The sequence below is a fragment of the Austrofundulus limnaeus genome, unplaced genomic scaffold (assembly GCF_001266775.1).
Source record: "Austrofundulus limnaeus strain Quisiro unplaced genomic scaffold, Austrofundulus_limnaeus-1.0 Scaffold110, whole genome shotgun sequence".
Classification (NCBI taxonomy): Eukaryota; Metazoa; Chordata; class Actinopteri; order Cyprinodontiformes; family Rivulidae; genus Austrofundulus; species Austrofundulus limnaeus.
The window spans coordinates 866,448-887,769 of NW_013952512.1; the positions used below are offsets into that span (position 1 = coordinate 866,448).

The following is a 21,322-nucleotide window of genomic DNA, read 5'->3' on the forward strand; positions in this document are numbered from 1 at the left end:
ACTGATAATAAGCTGAAAATGTCACATCTATTTCTGTGTGTTACATTATTCACATAAAAATTCTTCAAAGTTGGAAAAAGAAAACTCTGACAGTATGTAAATATGTAGTAAGGAAAAAAAACAAAGTATCTTAAGCAGGTGTTCATATATAAAAATAGTTTTGCTGTAAAAAGCAAATAGTATTGTAGGTCAGGTAAGAGCATAAATTAGAATCCAAGTGGTCCTGGATGAGTAATATACTCATTAGTCCGAGGCCTAAACAGAAAGCATGGGGGTAGTTAAGATGAGGAGGGGGTCTCTGCAGTCACTGTGGGAGTTTCTTGGTGTGTGGGAGGACTTTGTCAAAGACATGATTGGCCTGCTTGACTTTAGTGGGAGGATTTTGGATTTCTCCCTTAGAGATAGGGTGAGACGCTCGGTCATCCAGGAGGGACTCAGAGTAGAGCTGCTGCTCCTCCACGTCGAGAGGAGCCAGTTGAGGTGGCTCGGGCATCTGGTTAGGATGCCTCCTGGACGCCTCCCTGGTGAGGTGTTCCGGGCACATCCCACTGGGAGGAGGCCCAGAGGAAGACCCAGGACACGCTGGAGGGACTATGTTTTTCGGCTGGCCTGAGAGAGCCTTAGGAATCCCCCGGATGAGTTGGCCCAAGTGGCTGGGGAGAGGGAAGTCTGGGTCTCTCTGCTTAGGCTGCTTAGGCTGCTCCATTAATTTTTAATTCAGTTCAATTTAAGATGGTCACCAAAGCTTATCAAAATTAGTCAACACAAAATGCTTTCCTTCAAGGAATGCTACGTCTTTTTCTTCCCTAAGGCAAGAGCTACATGTTCCAACAATTCATAATAACAGACAGAATTGGAGCAACTAAGAAAAGACAGAACATTACTGTGAATGAGTTTCTATAGGTTGACTTTATTAAAGTTTAATTAAAACTTGTCATGAAACATTAGGTCCTGCTTGAGCCCGTATACAGTGAAACCATGTAGGAGACACACATGCTCACATAAAAAATACATGGCTGAAGACTCACTGTACAATCACTTTAATTAGTGCTGTTTGACAGAGCAGTTAATTGAGTTTTGCTTGTCCGTCACAGTGCTGTGTTTTATAGTTTTCTCCTGGCTGCAGGAGATTGGCTGAAGAAGAGCTGCCTCTCTTCTTTCACAATTACCTTAGACATCATATTCTAGTCTTCTTAATTTGTTTTTTATGATCATTCGCCTCCAGTTTTAGAGTGCTTTTCACTTGATAACAGCTTGTTAAATAGAATGTATTTTCTAGTTGAGGAGATCTGCTAAATGCAATTGTCTGCTATTGAGTTAAATTTTTCTGGTTTATGAGCTGGATAAGCCACCTCAATTTTTTTTCTTTTTCTTTTTTTTTTCTTTTTCTTGGAGATGTCTTCTTTCTTGCTAAGAAAATGATTTCAAACAAGGAGTGTGTGATGAGACGAGACCGAAATCTCGTGGCCATGACTAATACTACTGAGTCCAATTAAGCTGATGTGCCCACAGAATCAAATCACCCTGATCTGATCTTGTCTGCCTGTGCATATATTTGCATCTAACTCTGATCACCTGAGAAAAAAAAAGTAAAGATACAGAGACCTCAAATTATGAATATATCTGCATGTTTGTTCAACTTTCTTTATTTTTGGTTTCTCCGTCTTATTTAATGCCTGCCAAACCACTCAATATTCATGTTAGAATAAAAACTGAAAAATTAATTACCTGTATCAGTCACGGGAGGCTGTTCAAGTGAGGGGAAACTGACTAATTTAATAAGTGTGAATAATTGTTCATCATCCCAAAATGAGCTGAGTTTTTGAAGCTGGTTGACAAAACTACAATCACGATATTGTTATTCCTTGTAAGCACTGTCCCCCTACTGTCTGACAGAGAATTTATGACTCAGGTAAGCTCTCCGAAGCCCGCTATAGCTCGGCAGTGAAATGATTGTTAGTGTAGAGGAAGTCATAAATCAAACTCCGTTTATCATTATCTATTAATATGTTGCTGCTCCGAGCTCAGAGGTTTTTGCCTTCTTCCAAGACTGAACGATTTCATCCGAAAGGAGGAGGTGGGGGAAAAAAACATTCCTCAAAAGTTTTCTGTTTCTCGTGATTGATTTAGTCGCCTCTCCATGGTCTGCAGCGTGTGCTGACAGCTTCCGAAGGTGGAACGCCGCCTTAATTGAGCTGAAAACTCCGAGCCTAAATGCTGCAGGCTCAAAAACCCACACAATTAGGAAGTACTAATGACGTCGGCTTTCGCCCATTATTCCTCCAAATAAGCCATAGGGGATTCAATACGTAGTATCATTAATTCTTCATTAGTGATTAGGAAGCGGAGGAAAGTATTTAGCAGAAAATAAGCATCTTTGCGCCACCCACTTTTTTTGTTGCTGAAACCAAAAAAAAGCAAAAACATGGATGTATATGTGGGTCATTATTTGAAGACGGCTCTCTGAATTATTAAAAGATCTTTCTGTCTTTGCAGAACAAAGATGAGATCCACGTCATTCACAAGAATAAACTGGGTAAGTCCTATTTTCTCTTTTTAATTAGTATTTAAAAGGCAGTAAAAGAAGGTTGCAGTGAGCCACCATCACCAACTGAAGCAGGAAGAGTAAAAGGATAAGAAAAGTGTATTTTTTTTTCAGTTTTACAGCATGGTGTTGTGTACTGTAAAAACTACAGGCTCAAGTTTTATGTTCTTGTTGTTGTTGCAGCTTTGCCTTTAAGTTTTTATTCTTCCATCTGTGAGTACTGGTCTGGTACACCCTGAGCCCTGTTCATGCCACAGTGCTGCACCATCCAACTATTTTAATCCCCAGTTATGTTTGGGGCAGTGGAGATGAGAGCATGCCAACTCCTTAGCTGACCAGCAGGCTCAAACTTACAAGCTTTGTGCCAAAAAGTGTTGCTAATAAATGTTACATAACTATAATTCATAAATATCACCATGGTATTAGGGGGAAAAAAAGGAAGTTTAAATTTGGTGGGAGAAAACAATCCCTTTAACTCGTCATTTCAAGGGTACTTTGAAGCCCTCAAAACAATGTTTTTTCTCTGCTAAAACACATAAGTGCCATTCAAGCAGCTGTTCTGCTGCACATTCCTGACATGCAAACTGTGTGAGACCGCTGCAAGAGAAGAGAGCGAGGCTGAGACTGGGCCGTTACAGAGTTGTCATTGTTAGGGACTCATGACAGCTGAAGTGACAAAAGTAAGAAGGATTTCTAGGTTTTTTTTTTTAAGAAAAGGAAGACGGACAGTTGAGCTCATTATGTTAGATTTTATTTAAAGTGTAACAGCCTGTCAAACTCTTGTTAATCTACATGAGAAAATGAAAACAATAAATACAAAGATAAATAATAAATGATCTTCACATAATAAAATTAGACAATTTAGACAAAAATTGTTTAATATCTACATGATGGCTCAGTTAGTAGATCTGTTGCCTCTTAGCTAAAAAGATTGCCGGATCGAATCCCAGCCGGGTAGAGTTTGCATGTTCTCTTTGTGCAGTGGGCACCAGTGACCCCCATGACCCTGAAAGGAAGAAGCAGGTGAAGATTGTGTGTGTGTGTGTGTGTGTGTGTGTGTGTGTGTGTGNTGAAACTGTATTTTGGGCTATTAAAAATTCTGTTTGACTMCTTTCACTTTCAGTTCCAAAATTCTTTTTTAGTTCCAAAATTCAGATTTTTGTGTCACACATCCTGGTCCCTGAGAAAGCCAGCCAGACTAATCAAACACAGTGACAGGTTCAGAAGGAAGAGAATTTGTAATAATCACATGGTGGTGTCTGTGTCTGTGTCTGTGTGTGGGTGGGTGTGTGTCTGTGTGTGTGTGTCTGTGTGTGTGTGTCTGTGTCTGTGTCTGTGTCTGTGTGTGGGTTTGTTTTTGGTGACATTTGGCAGCAATTTTAAGACAAAACGCCTACATTTTGGGACAACTGGTGCATTTGGGGACAAAAGTCAAGTCCCCGTTTGGTTTAAATACCATTGGTGGGTTGGGGGTTGGGTTTAGGACCAAGGAGTGAATTGAGTTTAGGTTAATTTTAGGGCCAGGTAGGTTAGCCTTAGGGTTTGTGGTCAGGGTTAGGCTGTAGAAATGTAATGAAAGTCAATGGAATGTCCCCAACTGTATAGCTGGTCGAACGTTTGTGTTTGTGTGTGCGTGCGTGCGTGCGTGCGTGCGTGTGTGTGTTTTGGGCACGTCTTTGCTACATTGTGGGAACCATTTTCCAGAAAAAGGCAGCCTTGTGGAGACCATATGTGCATAGTGGGGACGGATACTTATTTCAGGTTGGGAGTTAGGTTTAGGACTAGGGCTGCCATGAGTAGTCAACTAGTCGATGACTAATCGACTATTAAAATAGTCGATTAGTCATCAACTAATCAACTATTAAAATAGTTGACGACTAATTTAATAGTCAATTAGTTGTTTTGTTTTGTTTTTACTTAGTTTTTTTTCTCCAAACTGCTTTGACACCTTCCACTGCCGCATCTGCCTTTCTGTCCTTGACACACATGCACAGTAGTGGTAACTGGGGTAGGCCGTGGACGTCACAAGACATTATACAGACAGGCTCTGGTATCATGGCTACCTGACAACGGAGCTCCTGTGCAGTGCAATATCTACAAGGCAGAACTTGCCTTCCATGGCAATTATTTTTAGTTGGCATATAGCTAAAATCCAACGATGGTTATATAATAGCAGCTGCATTCTGGCATGATAAATTGTGTTTTATATTCAATTAACGTATGATCTGATTAGTCGACTAATCGAAAAAATAATCGGTGATTAGTTGACTATAAAAATAATCGCTTGTGTCAGCCCAATTTAGGACCAAGGTGCGAATTGAGTTTAGGTTAAACTGAGTAATTTAGGATACACACAGCATCTTTTGTCTGCCTTGCCTCCATTACTGTGGAGTTATTTTTAGGGTAAATTTCAGGGTTAGGCTATAAAATTACCAAAAAATGAATGCAAGTCAATCCACAGTCCACATGGGGACATAAAAACATACCTGTGTGTGTGTGAAATAGTTTTTTATTGGTAATGTAGCCCACATGAAAAAAAGCACATTTGTACAGAAACAGATGTTTTCTGCTAGAAAGTAGTGCAGTGTTAGAGAAATGATAAATACTTTTTATCTATATTTTTTTAATAAATGCAAATTGGAAAAGTGGGACTTTTATTTGTTTTCAGCCTGCTTCACTCAGAACTAAAGACCTGTGCTAACAACTCATTTCAGAAATCAAATAATTAGTAATAAAAATAGTCTTTGTTTAATTTGATGTCAAAATAGTACATCTATTGAGTTAAAGCCTCTAAGTTTTTTTCTACTAAATATAGATGATCAAACATCATCATGAAGACCAAGGAACACACCACAGGGTTTTAACAAGATGTGCAAATTTCATGGCCTGTGAATACATTTTAAGGCACTGAAAACAAGTTTTTTTAAGTAATGAAAATTAATTTTCCTTTGTTTGCATATCAGCAGCCCTTCATTTGAAAAAACTCTTAATATGTTTCCAGCACACACTTTGGAATTAAATAATTACTGCCTTTTGGTTGTGACGACTGTGGTTATTGTTTTCTTTGACATTTCAAGTTGGTATTTATCAGGGGAATTCACTTCCTATCTTGTATGACCTTAAGGAATGAAACTATCCTGGGAATGTTTCAGTTATGTGAGGATTTCATGCAGGCAGGTTTTGAATTTATTTCTTAGTTAGATCATGAATAATAAAAGCTGAATTGAAAACTACAGCACAGTGTGAAAATTGAATGGAAGTGCAACAGAGTGAAAATGATCAAACTTTCTCCTTTGAGTCCTGCCTTGAAAACCTATCAAAGTGAATTATTTTCTCCTTTTTTAACTTTACAAATATGGTTTCATTTCTTCATTGATTTGACAACATATAATTTCATAAATAGAGCAAACAAAGAAAGGTCTCACGCATTGCATTCACGTTTCAAAGAATCCACAACTGAAAGGGATTTTTTTTTTTTTGGTCCCTGCAAAAGGAGTTTCGTGCCTTTTTGCTGGACCTCTGCCTGATCATTCATCTGGGTCACCACAGACACAAAAAGGCACAAAAGCAACTTCATAATGCTCATTTGGCACCTCGGCGTGAAAAGGAAATCTAAACAGACAGCTATCTGAACCGTGGAGCTACATAACCTTACACTTCCTCTGTTACCATGGAAAAGCCGAACCATCCTGCAGAAAAAGTTATGAGGCAACAATAATATTTAAAAATATGCATCCAATTTAAAGAAATAAAAAATAGGGGTAACTAACGTGTTTGTTTTAAAAGATAATGACTTGTACGAAGTTCTTGGAGAAATCAGTTGAAGAATCTGTTTCTAAAGGAGGACAAAGCTGCAGTTTTCACGTGGGTCAAAGAATAGCTTGGATAAATCTCAGTGAAATGTGCAACACCCACACTGCACTAAAGTCCACTGTAGATCATTAAAGCCAGAAGCTATAATAATTCTGGCCCCTTTTGTTAAAACTATTTTTTTGTGAAGTGGTTAAAAGAAAAAGATTTTCAAAAAGCATTCCTTTTCTTTTCCTCTTTTTTTCCTTGTTTACTTCTTCCTCTTATTCTTCCCATTGAACCAATAATAAGCAGCAGTTTTAGCTAAAACTCATTATTTGAAAAGTTGTTTTTCTTTATTCCTCTGACAACTGCTCCATGACGGTTATATTTGTGCAAATGTCATGGCACAGAATAACTCGGCATTACTCCTGATCTTACCTAATCTTCCTAAAGGTCTTTATAATCCCACAGGGCGTTCTCTTGGAAAGACTTCCTGAGATCCTGCTCCTCAGCACTTGACCATCACCACTACCGCTGACTTTTAATCACATCATAAATGGACCACACACAAAAATAAATAAAAATAAATAAATAAATAAACCTAGTAGTAATATTTTATGTTCACGTCTTCTTTTTTAGGGTCTCAGTTTACTTGACAGCTGCTTAGAGGTGTCCATTACTGACTGATATGTCTTGAGCAGTCGTGATGTTTGTAGAGCTTTAGGTCGTATTCAGACCTGATAATTTGGTCCGCTTTAAATGAACCAGAGTTCGTTTCCAGCGTTGGTCCGGACCTTTTGTGCAGGTGTGAATACACTCATGCGAACTCTGGTGCGGATCAAACAACCGGACCGAGACCTGCTTTTTGAGGTGGTCTCGGTCCGCTTCCAAACGAACTCTGGTGCGGTTCGCTTCAGTTTGCTTCTGGTGTGAATACAGACTGGACTCTAACTGAACCAACAGCATTAAACATGCACCTTTTTGGACTTCACAGGCCACCGTTGCTGAGCTAAATAAACTGAAAACATACCTGTTTCATCGTCTCCTGTTAGCAGCTCTGCTGCCGGCATGTTGTGGGTCAGAACACGCAGCGCACCTCTTCTCCTTTGGGTTGCGGGACACATTTACTGACGCTGCTCCAAAATCAGAATATCATCACGGAACCACCATTAAATTAGCTGCTTCTGACATTTTAAATGCTATTGTAGTTGTACTATCAGCAAAAATGTGCGCATCAGAACCACAGCATGCAGGATTTCCTTGTTTTTTTCTTGGTCTGTGGCTCAGTCCCGCCCCCGTCCTTTTTTTGTCCAATGGGAACAATGATTGTCAGCCTTGTGGCTTTGTTTACAAGTTATAGTTCATTTGCAAAAAAGCACAATATGAATGCAAACCACACCAAACGAAAAAAAAAAAAGTCCATTTTTGTTCCGGACCAAACAATTGGACCAAAGGACTTTSCTGGTCTGAATACACCCTTAATATTTGAGTCACCTGATGTTTCCCTGCTGTGAATTTGAGCAAGCTGTTAGTTTTTGCAAGTTAGCCCGTTTGAAATCGGTGTGACGGCTCGCAGAGCTCACATCTCGTGCAAGTTGAATTCATTTTATTTATTTTATTTCTGAAAACAATTAAAAATAAAATAAAACGTCTAATGTATATTATTTTGGAGAAACCTCTTAAATTTCCTTTTACTTTTAGCCAAACCATAAAGAGTGGGGGATTCCTCCAACCACGTTCAGTTGCATATAATGCTATTAAAAATGCAGTTTGCTCAGCAGCACAGATAGCAGAAACCTTGGAGTGAATATTCGATCCAAGTGCCCCAGGAAAAGAAATAATTTAACCATCTGTGATATATGGATTTTTTTTTATTTATAAATGAAAACCTGCTTTGATGCATAACTTATCCACTCGAGCCCAAGGCTCCATTAGATATCATCTCACATTTCAAAATGCAGTCAACAGGTTTAAAGACACAGTTTGTTGATGTGTGGGGGGTTTGGGTCGACTGATCACAGAATCTGATTAACATCAAACAGCAGCTAACACACACACACACAAAGTACTAACACTGCTACAACTACTATTCAATTCAATTCAATTAAAAAAAATATTCATTTCATTAAAAACAAAATAACTGTATACAATAGAAAACAAAAAAATACACAAGTCAAAAATCGAAATAAAATGAAAGGTAGCAGAAGAATAAATCATATAATGTCTGCCCCTTTTATCCCCAGAATATATTGAAAGAAAACATAAGTTACACAACAATACTAATTAAAAATAAAAATAAAAACATAAACTCAAACAACAATTCATATAGCTTCACATTTTACTTTTTCATATACCTTCAGAAAACGAGCTTTTATCTGTCTCTTAAATATATACATAGATCTGGCATTTTTAAGATCATCTTCCAGACCATTCCACAATCCTATACTCTGGATTAAAGTACATCTTTCTCTCAAGCAAGTACGAAAATATGGTTTATGGAAAATACTATTTTAATACTTCTACTACTACTACTGTTGCTACCACAACTTTTTCTTCTCATCATCCACCTATTTCTAAAAACGAATGAACCAAAAGTAGATATCACATCCTACCTCACTGAAATTTTCTGAACCTCGAATAGCTGTCAGTTTCCGGGGAGTAGCTGTTTTGTATCTGTAGGTGGAATTCCATTATGGTGCAGTGGTGCTACAGTGGTAGCTGGTTGCTTCATCTGTTTTTGTTGAATAAGTGCTTGAACTGAAATAAGCAGGACTTCTTTTATTGGTTCTTGATTATTTCCCACCTCTCATCCAAAACGCTTCTTTGAATCTAACTGATGAGTGGAGAGTTTCAGTTTTTATGAAAGGTAGCAGGAAGAGAGAGCCCCATTTTCAGAGCAGCAGGTAAAACGGTAAATTCATGTTTCGAGAACGCCTCAAGATTGAAATGTCAAAATCTGACCCTCTAAAAGTGTCTTTTTCTCCTGAAGGTGAACAGCAGAGTGTGAGCTCGATCAGATGACTGTTTTGTGTTGCATGTTTGAGAAATGATTGGTTAGTTTCTGTTGTAGAAATCTGTCCCCACATACTGCTCTGAACGCACCGCGTCCTTGAATTTTAGTGTAATGTCATCATCGAGTTGAACGTCAAGAACTCTCACTGTGTTCATCTTCCTACAAAAGCTTCCAGGCCTGAAATTCTCCAGTTAGTGAGGATTGAAGATGCCTTTCAGGTGAAAGTTAAAAAAGCCTTCAAAAACCTTGAAAAAAATGTTTAGTTGCTTTCTATTCAAACACCCAAAAGAAAAGCCGTGCTATATTTGACTTTATGCACTGACACCAAATAGATGTTTGAAGCTGATGCTGTAGAAAAATAAACAACCTGTAAGTTCTTCTTTAGGAGAAAAAAAAAAGAAAAGAAACAGCAGATGCAAGGTGTAGTGCCAGATGTTTGAAGAGAGGTTTTTTAAGCCATAATTGTCATTGACATGTTCATAGTTTTATATTTTGTCTGTTTGAGGTTTTCTTTTTTTAAACTGCAGTTTCGAAAAACCGAGTTTTCTTTGAGTTGCTGGTTTATTAATGTAAAATGTCAGAGTGCAATGCAGCTTCTCATTCCATGCTTGAGGTGCTCGATAAGCCACCAGGAATTCAATATGCAAATGTTTTTCATGAGGATGTTGTGACATTAGGAACAAAACTAGCAGACAGTTCATTTTAGGAGGGATTTGTTCTGTGAAACATAATAACTGGTGTTTGGTGTGGACTTTGGATTGTTAAACTTTGCAGAGATTCAAAAATATGCACAAAAGGAACAAAGTAAAGCGAAAGGAAAAAAACCAACATTTTGAACGTGCTTATGTACATGGAGCTTTGCATTGCAGCAGTGAATTGTGAATCTTGTAGAAATAGACTATTAATCAGGTTTAAACTAAACAATTAATAGCCTAATATTTCTTAAATAAATACATATTGCCCATCATGTTTCAAGCCTGAGCTTTAGACAAATATTGCTATCAAATGTTAGATGCATCTCAGTAATCCAGGTAAAAAATCAAAAAGAAAAAAAAATTGTATAGGTCTTCTGGACAGGTTCTTCTCTAATGAAACGTTTCATCTCTCCTCCAAGAGACTTCTTCAGTCTGAGAGTTTCAGGCAAAATTCAGGCTTTTAAGCACTGCCTCCATGTGACTGATACTCACATCACATGGCTATTGTTGACACCTAATTAACACCTATTGTTAACAGGGGTGGAGTGAAACTGGCAATAACAGCGCTGTAGGAGGGGGACAACTGAAAACGGAGACCTCCACCTCTGTTTAATGATGGACGGTCTTTCTTCAGATAAATGGCTTCTTTTACTCCTCTCTTAAACCAACGTTCCTCTCTATCAAGAATGAGAACATCCTCATCTCTGAAAGAGTGACCGCTGGCCTGTAAATGAGTGAAAACTGCAGAGTTCTGGCCATTAGACGTAGCTCGTCTGTGTTGGGACATTCTTTTGAACAGTGGCTGCTTTGTTTCCCCGATGTATAACTGGTCGCAGTCCTCCTGGCACTTAACAGCATATACAACATTGCTCTGTTTTTGCCGGGGCACCGGATCTTTGGGGTGAACCAGCCTTTGCCGTAATGTGTTTTGGGGTTTGAAAGCTACTGGGACATCATGTTTAGAAAATAAACGTCTCAGTTTCTCCGAAACACCCGCAACATAAGGAATAACCACTGGTTTGGGTCTGGGTTTGGGGTCTTCATTTTCACCTGAAGGTTGCATGGAATTCTGTCTGTGTTTCCTGTCTGCTTTCAGGAAAGCCCAGTCAGGATAACCACACTGCTCCAGGGCCTGTCGTGTGTGTGATTTCTCTTTCTCCCTGGCTCCTGGGCTTGTAGGGACACTGTCTGCTCTGTGGTACAGAGTCCTGATCACTCCTAACTTGTGTTCCAGTGGGTGGTGGGAGTCAAAATGCAAATATTGGTCTGTGTGGGTGGGCTTATGATATACGCCAGTTTCCAACCGTCCTCCATCCAAAACCGAGACATCGCAATCCAGGAAYGCCAACCTGCCATTTTTTACATCCTCTCGTGTGAACTTAATATATTCATCCACAGAGATTATGTGATCAGTGAAATGTTGGACTTCCTGGGCTTTAATTTTAACCCAGGTGTCGTCAACATATCTGAACCAATGRCTCGGTGGCACTCCTGAAAAGGACATCATAAACAGATAAACATACATGCAGTGATTAGTTCTTGGAAGTCTCATTAAAATCTATCTGTGTAGTGGTTAATGAGATATTTGGCTAACAGACAGACACAGGCCAGATCTCACACAATCAGTCAGTGCTGTAGCCTAAGTATATATTGGGGATCAGCTATTACAATGCCAAATTTTAGCTTAAAATCTATAAAAATGGTTGAATTTTAGCCATTTTGGTTTTTTTTTTTCTAAGGCTGATTAACAGTCAGGTTGACTCCAAATAATAACCAGTTGTAGATGTCAACCCAAACCTTGCTTTCTGAAAGTTTTTGTTTTGTGTTTTGTTTTCTTCAGAGTAGAGAATTCATTGTATCTACAAGGAGATGCCTTGTTCACCAAAAGCAATTAAATATCTAATTAAATGTTGTTTTTAACACAACTTTAAACGAACACCCTGAGAAATGTCAGCATCTATTGACACAAGGCCCATAAAATCAAGCTTTCTTTGGCATAAATGACAGGAAACCTTTTTTATTCAAGTGATATTTCATCCTGTCTCATCTCAGCCAATACTTTTACAAGTAATAAATAGTCTTCATAAGTAAATCCCAGAATCATCTAGGAATTAATTGCTTTAGCTTCCTGAATTATTGATATTAAGTGAAGTTCAGGGGTTGAGTCCAGAATTCATTAGTCTTCAGAAGAGTTGAACACTGACTCCTGAACTCTAGAGAACCTCTAATAAGTGTGATTATTACAGGTTGGAGGGGATTTTTTCCCCACTTTTTACATGTTGAGTTTTCTGGTTTGTTTGTTGAACTCCAAAAATTGCAACAAGACAGTTTTCTCTGTAATAACTTTGCCCTCTGTCATACTGCTGTTTCTTATGCAATTTTTTTCTCTTCCCTTTTTATTATTCTGGTTTTGCACAGCCCAGATTTCACAAAGTACTGACTTTTTCCTCCTCTCACTTCATCTCTATACCAGCTCCCTCTGATATTTTTTGCTGTCTGTGTTTATTGGTTGATATTTGTTATATCGATCTTTTTTTCAGCAGTAAGCTGAAAGTTAAATACACTATGTTTCCCATCGATCTTTTGCAAGGCAATTAAAAGTATGTATTAACAGGAGATGTAAGCTGATAGAAAATCATTGCTGCTGCTGCTTGATCCATAAGGCTGCGTCACAGTAGATGATTGCCAGTGGGAAATGTAAATCCTTTTTTATATATCTACATCAAACTCTCAACAACCTAAAAGTTGGATATATTGGAGCAGGTGCCTTCGGACTGAATATCAAACATGTCTGCAGGTGGACTTTTATTGTTTCTAAAACTTGATGCTGAAAAACTCCTAGTGCCGTTTGTCTCTGTCATGCTGTTTTGGAGACGAACAAGGATGTAGGGGAAGGGTTTTGGAGGTTTACTCAGAACCTTTTTGTCTCTGGGAGTTCAATCATGTGAGTCATTGGAGTGAATCGGGTTTCACATCGGCACGATCAGCTGCTGGCTGAGAAATTGAGGCGACTGACTTTGAAAATGAACTATTGACATCCTCTCTCATCTGCTCTGGACCCATCGTAAGTCCTGCCCACAAACAGTCTAATGGCCTCATCCACAGCTTCGTATCAGTCTAGATTTCTCCAAATGTTTATCATGAAGATTGCTCCCCTAATCCGCCGTCTGTCCTTTGTCTCGTCACTTTTCTTCCCGAGTTTTGGACCGGATTAGAAATTCTTTGAGCTCCGTTTGTTTCCTCGGCCGTGCTACGTGCGCTTATCGAGCTGTGTTGACAGAGCTGCTGCAGGCTTAAATAAATGTTCCTGTGACAGTCCCCATGACTTCACACACCCACTTAGAGAAACTGATGGGGGCGACAGACCTGCAGGAGTGCCCGGGAGTCAGACGCTCCCAGCTATTCTGCCACTTGGCAACATCTGCGATCTGCTCCAAGGAGGTGTCACTATTGATTTGTGTAAATGACACTACAATGCTGCACAGCCAGTGGCCAAGCAACTACACTCTTTTTTTACACACACTCACCTAGAAAAACAACATTATTTTAGTTTATTAGTCATGGTTCCATAATTCGTTTGATTACTTTTTTTACCACCCAATGTAGAAAAATGTTGAAGCGGTGTTAAAGTGTTCACATGCAGTTGCCAGAACAGATAGCGATGGCCTTTTAAAGAGTGGCTTTGTGCGTTGAGGAGCGCAATCAGAAAATGGCAAAAGAAGGCGGCAGAAATCTCCTCCTTCCTATTTTATCCAATATATTTCAAGGCTGATGCAGACTTTTTCCCCCCTACATGGAGTGGCCTCCGAGGAATGCTGAACAAGGAGAGATAAACTAACACTAGACTCCTGCATTCTCGTTCCATCAACCTGGCAAAATAAAATCATTTGCGCTGAGGAGACTGGGGATTTGGCTGCATTTCCTCAGGAACCTTCAATTTTTTTCCTTATTCCCCACAAGACTGTGCCTAAAATAAAATATGCCTCTTTTGCAATTAAATGTTTTTGACAAAATGGGGATAAAATGTCCTGTCATATGATCCTGACCAGGTCTTAATTTAGTTAAAACAACACCGTATGAGCAGCATAAGGCATTTTGTTTCTGTTTTATTCAATAAAAAGCTAACTCAAAAGCAGTTTGATCATGCAGAGTGTCTAGCGTGACCATGGCTGGATTGTTAATTTCTTTGTTTAAAATTTAGTAGATTAATAAACAGAGGGAAAAAACACATAAAACCAAAACCATTTAAAACCTAGTGTAACTTCTCTGTTTATTTTTTATTTATTTTTTACAATCAAAGGTCAATAGAGGGGTGTCTTGACACCTGACATGTTTGGTCCATTTTAAATGGACCAGAGTTAATTTCCTCATTGCCTTTGGAGGTGGTCTTTATCTGCTTCCAAATAAACTCTGGTGTGGTCCGCTTCTGGTGTGAATACAGACCAACCTCAACCCAAAGCAACTACAGGAAACACCTTTTTGGACTTTACAAGCCATCATTGCTAAACATCATGGTAAAAATTAGCCCTTTAGTGTTACTAATGCTACCACTAACGCTACAGTGAGCTGTAGACAGACCTGGAGCAATTTGAATTTGTAAGAGATTTGGACAGATGCACACACAACCCATTTGAGCTGCTCTTGAAATTCTAAATGGTATTGCAGTTGTACTGACAGTACGGATGTGCATAATTGCAGCAGGTTTTCCATCTTTCTTTCCGTGTAATCTGTCCAATGATCGTTACCCACATGGCTTTGTTTACAAATTATAGTCCACTTGCAAAAAAGCACAATGTGAATGCAAACCACACCAAACGAAAAAAAAAGTTTGCTTTTGGTCCAAATCAAACAAACAGACCAAAGGACTTTCCTGGTGTGAATACACCTTAGGATTAAAACCTTAGCCTTCCTGCTCCTTTATGTGATCTCAGCTTCAAATTTGGTTAAAACTTTAAACATTAAATGATTAGATGGTATTTAATTTAAAAAGGTAATCATACAACTTCAAATTAAAACCCCAAACCATGCTGTAAGTATGAGAAATGATGTAAACCAGAACTATACCCATGGTGACCACTGGAATTTTCTATTGTGTTTGAAAAGTGAAGGAAAAGTCACGGGTGGCTTTAAAAGCACCTAGTGTCTTCATTTAAACTTTGCAGGATGTTGTCAGAACAAAGGCAGAATACTGGTTTTTGGTGGGTTTGTTTGACCTTGGGACAATTTCTGCTCAGAGGACCTTACATGTCTCCCTTTTGTTAGATGGCAAAACAAACAACCAACAGCTGCAATTCCTCTCTAGTGCCCCAATTTCCTAACAAAAATGTAGCAATAGGCAAACACTCAACACATTCCAGCCTTAGTCCCCCATGCTGCTGTAGGAACCACATTAATAATCTTTGTTTCTCCACAAACCTCCCATCACTTGATGTTTGAATCTGAAAATATAACTTTTTTTTAATTCTATATTCATCTAAGCCCAGAGCTGTAATTGTGCAGGCCCACCTGTTCACTTAAAGGCTTTGTGGCATTTTTGGCAACAACAGCGTAAACACAGAAAAACCAGATAGTCTTTAAGTACAGATAGATGCATCAATTTTATAAGTATGCTGCCCTGTGTATCAATACAGTGCAGAGAGGTGATTTTGAACAAGCAGAGGAGCTGAGGAATGATCGAGGTGATGGAACAAGGGCACTAAACCAGGATTTTTCCCCTTCCCCTTTTCGCTTCGTCATTTGATGATTAATCGAAAGCCATTAGCGTTGAGTCAAGGCCAGTGAATTCAGTTTTAATTAGTTTCTTTTTTTTACCTCTCATTCTCCTTTGCTTTGACATCTCTTGTGCATTATCTACACAATGAGAAATTGGCAAACTGCTTATCTGATTTTTGCCTTAAGTGTCCTCCAGCTGGTATTGATGTACTGTGCAGCATCAGGAGGCTGATGGCTCACCTGGGGGTCCTGAGATGTACTTCTTTATGAGAAACTAAATGCACACACACGTTCACACGGTCTTTCATTTAGCAGACTCAGCAAAAGGACATTTAGAGGTGAGGTGGCTGTTTTCTCACTAAGCCCAGCTCTTGAGGGTAGATCTGTTAGGAGATGGACATGCTTAGATTTATCAAGAAAAACCCCAGAACACCCTCGCAGGGGCACACGGATCAATGGGATCTGTGTTACGTGCCAAGGAAAGGGTTTACACTCCCACCGGTACTTAATCAAAAAGATTTGACAAAGATATTGCGTGTGATATAATGTCTATCTCTGTCCCTGACAGATAATTCTGATTCTGAGGTGAGAGTTGGGTCAAGTACTGTAATTGAAGAAGAGGTAATCCATCTAATCCTGCCGCCATCGCTCTCACCATTCCCATGTAACTTTTGGAGTGTTTATTTTTAAACCGTTTCCACTTGTACCATTGCTATTTATTTATGTTCTGAAACATTGAGATACGTCCAATGATGATATCTTTGGAACCATGGAAACATTTCCAACATTAATTACATTGTATTCTCTTCATGACTATAATCCATACAAATCTCGGACCAATTAAATTCGAAAAAGCTACTTGTACACAAAAAAAAGCCTCGCACATCCTGTTTCAGTATTTCTGGGAAGCTGTTTAGAAGCACAAAATCCTGACGTCTGTTACTCTCATTACCTGGTAATGGCTCCCACGTCTCAGCCTCAAATTCTTGAAAAGTCTTTTTGGTTTTCAGCCATTTCAGCAATGTTTTGCAGACATTTTGATGCAGGATGTTAGAGTTGTCAAATAAAATTGTGCAAACCCAAAGACAAAATGTCACATTTCTTTTTTTTTTCACTTCCCTGTGGTTCTTTGTCTTTGTTTTGTGCTGACCATGAGAGCCACTGGCTTTATGTGAACTTGTTTGTGCAGTCAACAAGATATTTTTTTCTACCGAGCTGTTTTGCTTTTACAATCCTGTGTATTCTTCATGAAGACAACCTGCAGCTACCAGAGTCAATGTCAAAGATGAAATCTAATCATGCTGTCAGCATCAAAGCAGCTTTTATCAGGCCGTTGTAAAAGGATATTATTGATCTAATAGCTACCTGTTAATTATGGTTTTAGCATTATAGTAATAAGGTTGAATTTTACTGATGCTGCAGCTGTGTCACTAAGCCAGAAGTGGACATCTGGGCTGTGTCAACCTTCTGGGTGTTTCTGCACCTCAGAGAAACACTCATCTGTCTGCTAATCTTTTATTAAGTAAAATAGTCTTGAATGTGACATTTACATACTCTCTTCCAAGTCAATTAAAGCTCATGATGTGGTGGTTATTATCGCCACGCCAATAATGGAGATTAGCCAAAGTCACCTTAGCGACTCAGAGTGTGGCTCTTATCTTGTCTCGCTCTTAGAAGGTCATCGATTGCCCTGATCCTTTTTCACAGTATGGGAGCTCTCTCACATCTTTTGTCCTTTGTGTTCCTCCAGACCTGCGGGAGATAGTGTTTGTCATCCAAAGTCAAAGCAACTCCTTCCATGTGAAGCAGGCAGAAAGACAGAGAGCAGATTTGCTCGAGCAGGCGCAAAGCCTCACAGCGGTAAGATTCAAGCCACCTTTCTCTCATGTTCCCATTCTCTTACTCCGACACACAAACAGAACGCAGAAGCTTGTCCGCTAAAGGTTTCACTACAGGATGGTTTAATTATTTTTTTCTACTGTCAAAAGAGTTATTTTTGAATGTGAGTTTTTGTTGTGTCTTTATGCCATTTGATGCCAACACTGGTTTGTAAAAACATCACAAATTTAGTTACATTAGGGGGGAAAAAAGGCTGTTGCTATTTGCATAAAAATCTGAAAAATACTCCTGAAGTTCAATATTTCATAATGGAATGAAGAATTATTCATGATAACCTTCATGGAACCCTGCGTCTAAAGTGCATTCAAGTCTTAAATATGAAAACATAGTTTAAAATATGCAAGAGTCTCAGCTTTTTGTGACATGTGGTTACTTTTAATCTTACGCAATTAGGAAATCTTCCTGCTTCATTCAGAAGTGGGCTGAGGACGTTGTTTCTGAATGAGCTGCGCTTTATGGTACTAAAGTGATAAAATAAAAAATACACATTTTGAAAGAAGTGAATCTTGAATCTCCTTAATCCCAGTGATAGGTCATCTTTAAAGGATGCAGCGTTGCAGAGGTAGAATGTGTTTTCTTTGACACCGAGGCCCTTAAGTTTACTTAACGTGTCCTTGGAGTCATCAAAATCAGGGACAGTGAATTCATGAGTGACAGACCAGAGTGGTGGACTTCAATACACGTCGAGGTTAATAACATCACATTGGAAGGTTCATGGCAGGGTTGCTGAGATGAGAATATTAGAACCTCCGGAAATCGTTTTTATTTTTCAGGCCCTATTCACACGTGAACGATTGCTTAAAACGTTAGCCTTTTCCTGAGTCTTGATTTTGAGTGAAAAAAAAAACACATTCACAGGAATATGCAGTTCCGTCAAAAATGAATACGTTAACCTTCATTTGGACTGTCGTTTTAAAAGGTTGAGTAGCACAAACTGCACTCTGCTAGCTACCTTTGTCACCAATCACCCACTTGCGCAAGAATAGAAAATGTATTGCTGGTATTGATGCACATGTGTGATTTCACACTAATGCCTGGCTTTTCAAAAAAAAGAAAAAAAAAGAACTGCATTTTGACACCTGGCTTCAAAAAGATTCAGTTTCAGTGATATTAATATTAATAATAATACATTTTATTTGAAGGTGCCTTTTATGGCACTCAAAGACACATACAATAAAATACATTATAAAATGCGGTAAAAAAAAAAACAACTAAAGAATGAAACAAAAAATTAAATATCATTAACCCTAACCAACTGGATACGACATAGTAGCATGTATGACCCCCGCACGTACGCAAAGCACTAATGCACCAGTACTCACCAGAACAGATTTATTGTTTTGGGTGGGGGTCTGGGGGGATGGAGGGGCTCATTGATGGTCCCGATGGATAGCCTTTCATCAGAGCTAAACAATAAAAAAAATCCAAAGCTCCTATGTTGATTTTTTTTTAGTTATAGACATTTTTGTATGTCCAGACACCCCATGTTTAGATGGAGCCCCCTCCTAAAATATGGGGTCTATCGTAAAACGTGTTGGATGGTGCAGTGTAGGTCATTCCTGCCAAATTTCATGTTAATTGGTGCTGTTTCCATGAAACAGTTGGCCTAAAATCACTGAAAAAAAATGTTATGGAGGTGAAAGTTAAACTTCACTTAAAGAGGATTTGTGTAAACAGGGCCATAGTCTGCATGTAAAGTGTAACCTCAGAAAAGGCAAACTGTCTATCTTTAGTATAGAGGAAGCTTTCAGTGAACCTGTTGGTACTGGCTATTGGGCACACATATGGAGAGTTTTGGTTAAATTGTTTGCAGTAAATTCGAGTTATTTTCTGTGTTTGTTGCCTTTAGCTGCCTTTAGTCACAGACTCTGGGCCTAACGTTTATTTGTACAAATATCTAATGAATGGGAGATATCTAGTTTAGATTTTTTTTTCTTTTTCCCTTTTTTTTACAAATGATGAATGATGATGACAATCACACTTGCCCTGGAGTGCCTTTATTCGTGTAAAGATAAGAATCTGTGATTTCAGATAGTTTTAAAGTGAAAATAGATTAATTTCCCAGAGACAAGGGTGGTCAATCAATTTTTGTTAACAGTCAAGAAACATGAGTACTGATTAAAAGGATAAAACTGAGTAGTTGAGTAATATAAATTAGTTACTTGAAAAGGTATTTGGTTACCTCTTTGTGTTAGAACTAATCGCTTCCACAGCCTCGCTTTTTCCTGCTTGTTTCTTATGAATAGTCTTACTTGCTGCAGCCAGTGGTTTTTTTTCTCTGTGAGAAGAAAGGATTTCTTACAGATGAACCAAGGTCACAGATGCTCAGAACTGGGTCTTTAAAACTTTGTTTTTCACCTTAACTCAAACCTAAAAAATGGTTCATATCAGCTCAATCATTTTTATGACAACTGTTGCTTGTAATAATTATGGAGGAAAAACTTGCCATAAAATATCATTTTTAAATGTAAGGTGATGGAGATTGTCTTAAGAACCATAGTGAGCTTCCAACTCTGACTTTGCAAGCTATTGCTTGAATAAGAAGCCTGGGAGAGAAAAGTCTTCCCTGGGGATCCATTATGTTTTTATGTTAGGTAAACTTTGCTTTTGACAACCAATCAGACCTTTATTTTGACCTGGTTTTCTGATGAGGAAGTCCCACTTTTAAGGAGGCAGATCAGAGCACATTCAAAGATCATAAAACCTTTTTCATTCCTCATTAAATATCATCAGGGACAGTTTAAATACCATGTGATACAAGACATTGTATGACTTTGGGAACAAAGATGTTATAATTAGTTGTTTTCATGTATTTCACATAGTAAAAGCAAGTCTGACAGTGACAGTACATCAGGATAATGAACTCAGAGTGAAATTTATGAGACAGCATAATAAAGGGCCAGAAACAAAGGGCAAAAATGAGAAATTAATTTAAAGGTTACAATGAATGAGTTAAACTTAGAATAATAAATAGATAAAATGCTAATTTTCTAACGTCCTCCTTCTTCCAATCTTCTTAGGTGAAAGTTATAATAATCCATCCATGACTTCGGTTTCACCTCCACAACACAAAGCGGTTTGGAGTTCTGTTTAATGTCTTACAGGCTGCTTCCTGGATACAAAGGTAGCCGAGTCAATCACATGTGCTGAGTTTATCTTCACTCAGTTAATTTTTTACATAAAATAGTGTACAGTCATAAAACATGCAATCTCTGTCAGTGAAAATGTAAATAATTACAACCTAATAAGAGACATAAAATGTCAGAAGCAATCAGTATTTTTGTCTCGGGGTTGTTTTCCTCCCACAATAAATACAGCATTTCTGCTTGATTTTCTAAATTACCGAATGGAAGCTTTTGTGACAGGCACAGACTAAAACACAGATGTATATGTGTGTGTGTGTGCACAGAAATAGCACGATTTATACCACAAAATATTATCATACAAACACATCACATTTCAAATGTGAGCGTATTGTATGAGATTAAAAATACTACTTAAGAACTTTATCCCTAATTGCAAGACACACTCCTGTACGGCTGCACCGATTAGTTGAAATAATCGATGACGTCGATTATGTAAATTTGTCGACGCAGATTTTTTTATTATCGATTCGCTGTATTACATAACCACCACGTGAATGTTCATGCAATTCCATTTCGGTAC

General features: G+C 38.4%; 1 protein-coding gene across 2 annotated transcripts in view; it reads left to right on the forward strand.

Annotated features, from left to right (window-relative positions):
- b3glcta (beta 3-glucosyltransferase a) overlaps positions 1-21,322 on the forward strand; it is a 74,783-nt gene that overhangs the window by 27,892 nt on the left and 25,569 nt on the right. For both annotated transcript variants that reach the window (XM_014014131.1, XM_014014130.1), the window contains exons 3-4: positions 2,497-2,536; positions 17,508-17,617. In XM_014014131.1, the coding sequence (XP_013869585.1) occupies positions 2,497-2,536; positions 17,508-17,617 (150 nt within the window). The remainder of the gene's footprint in view (positions 1-2,496; positions 2,537-17,507; positions 17,618-21,322) is intronic.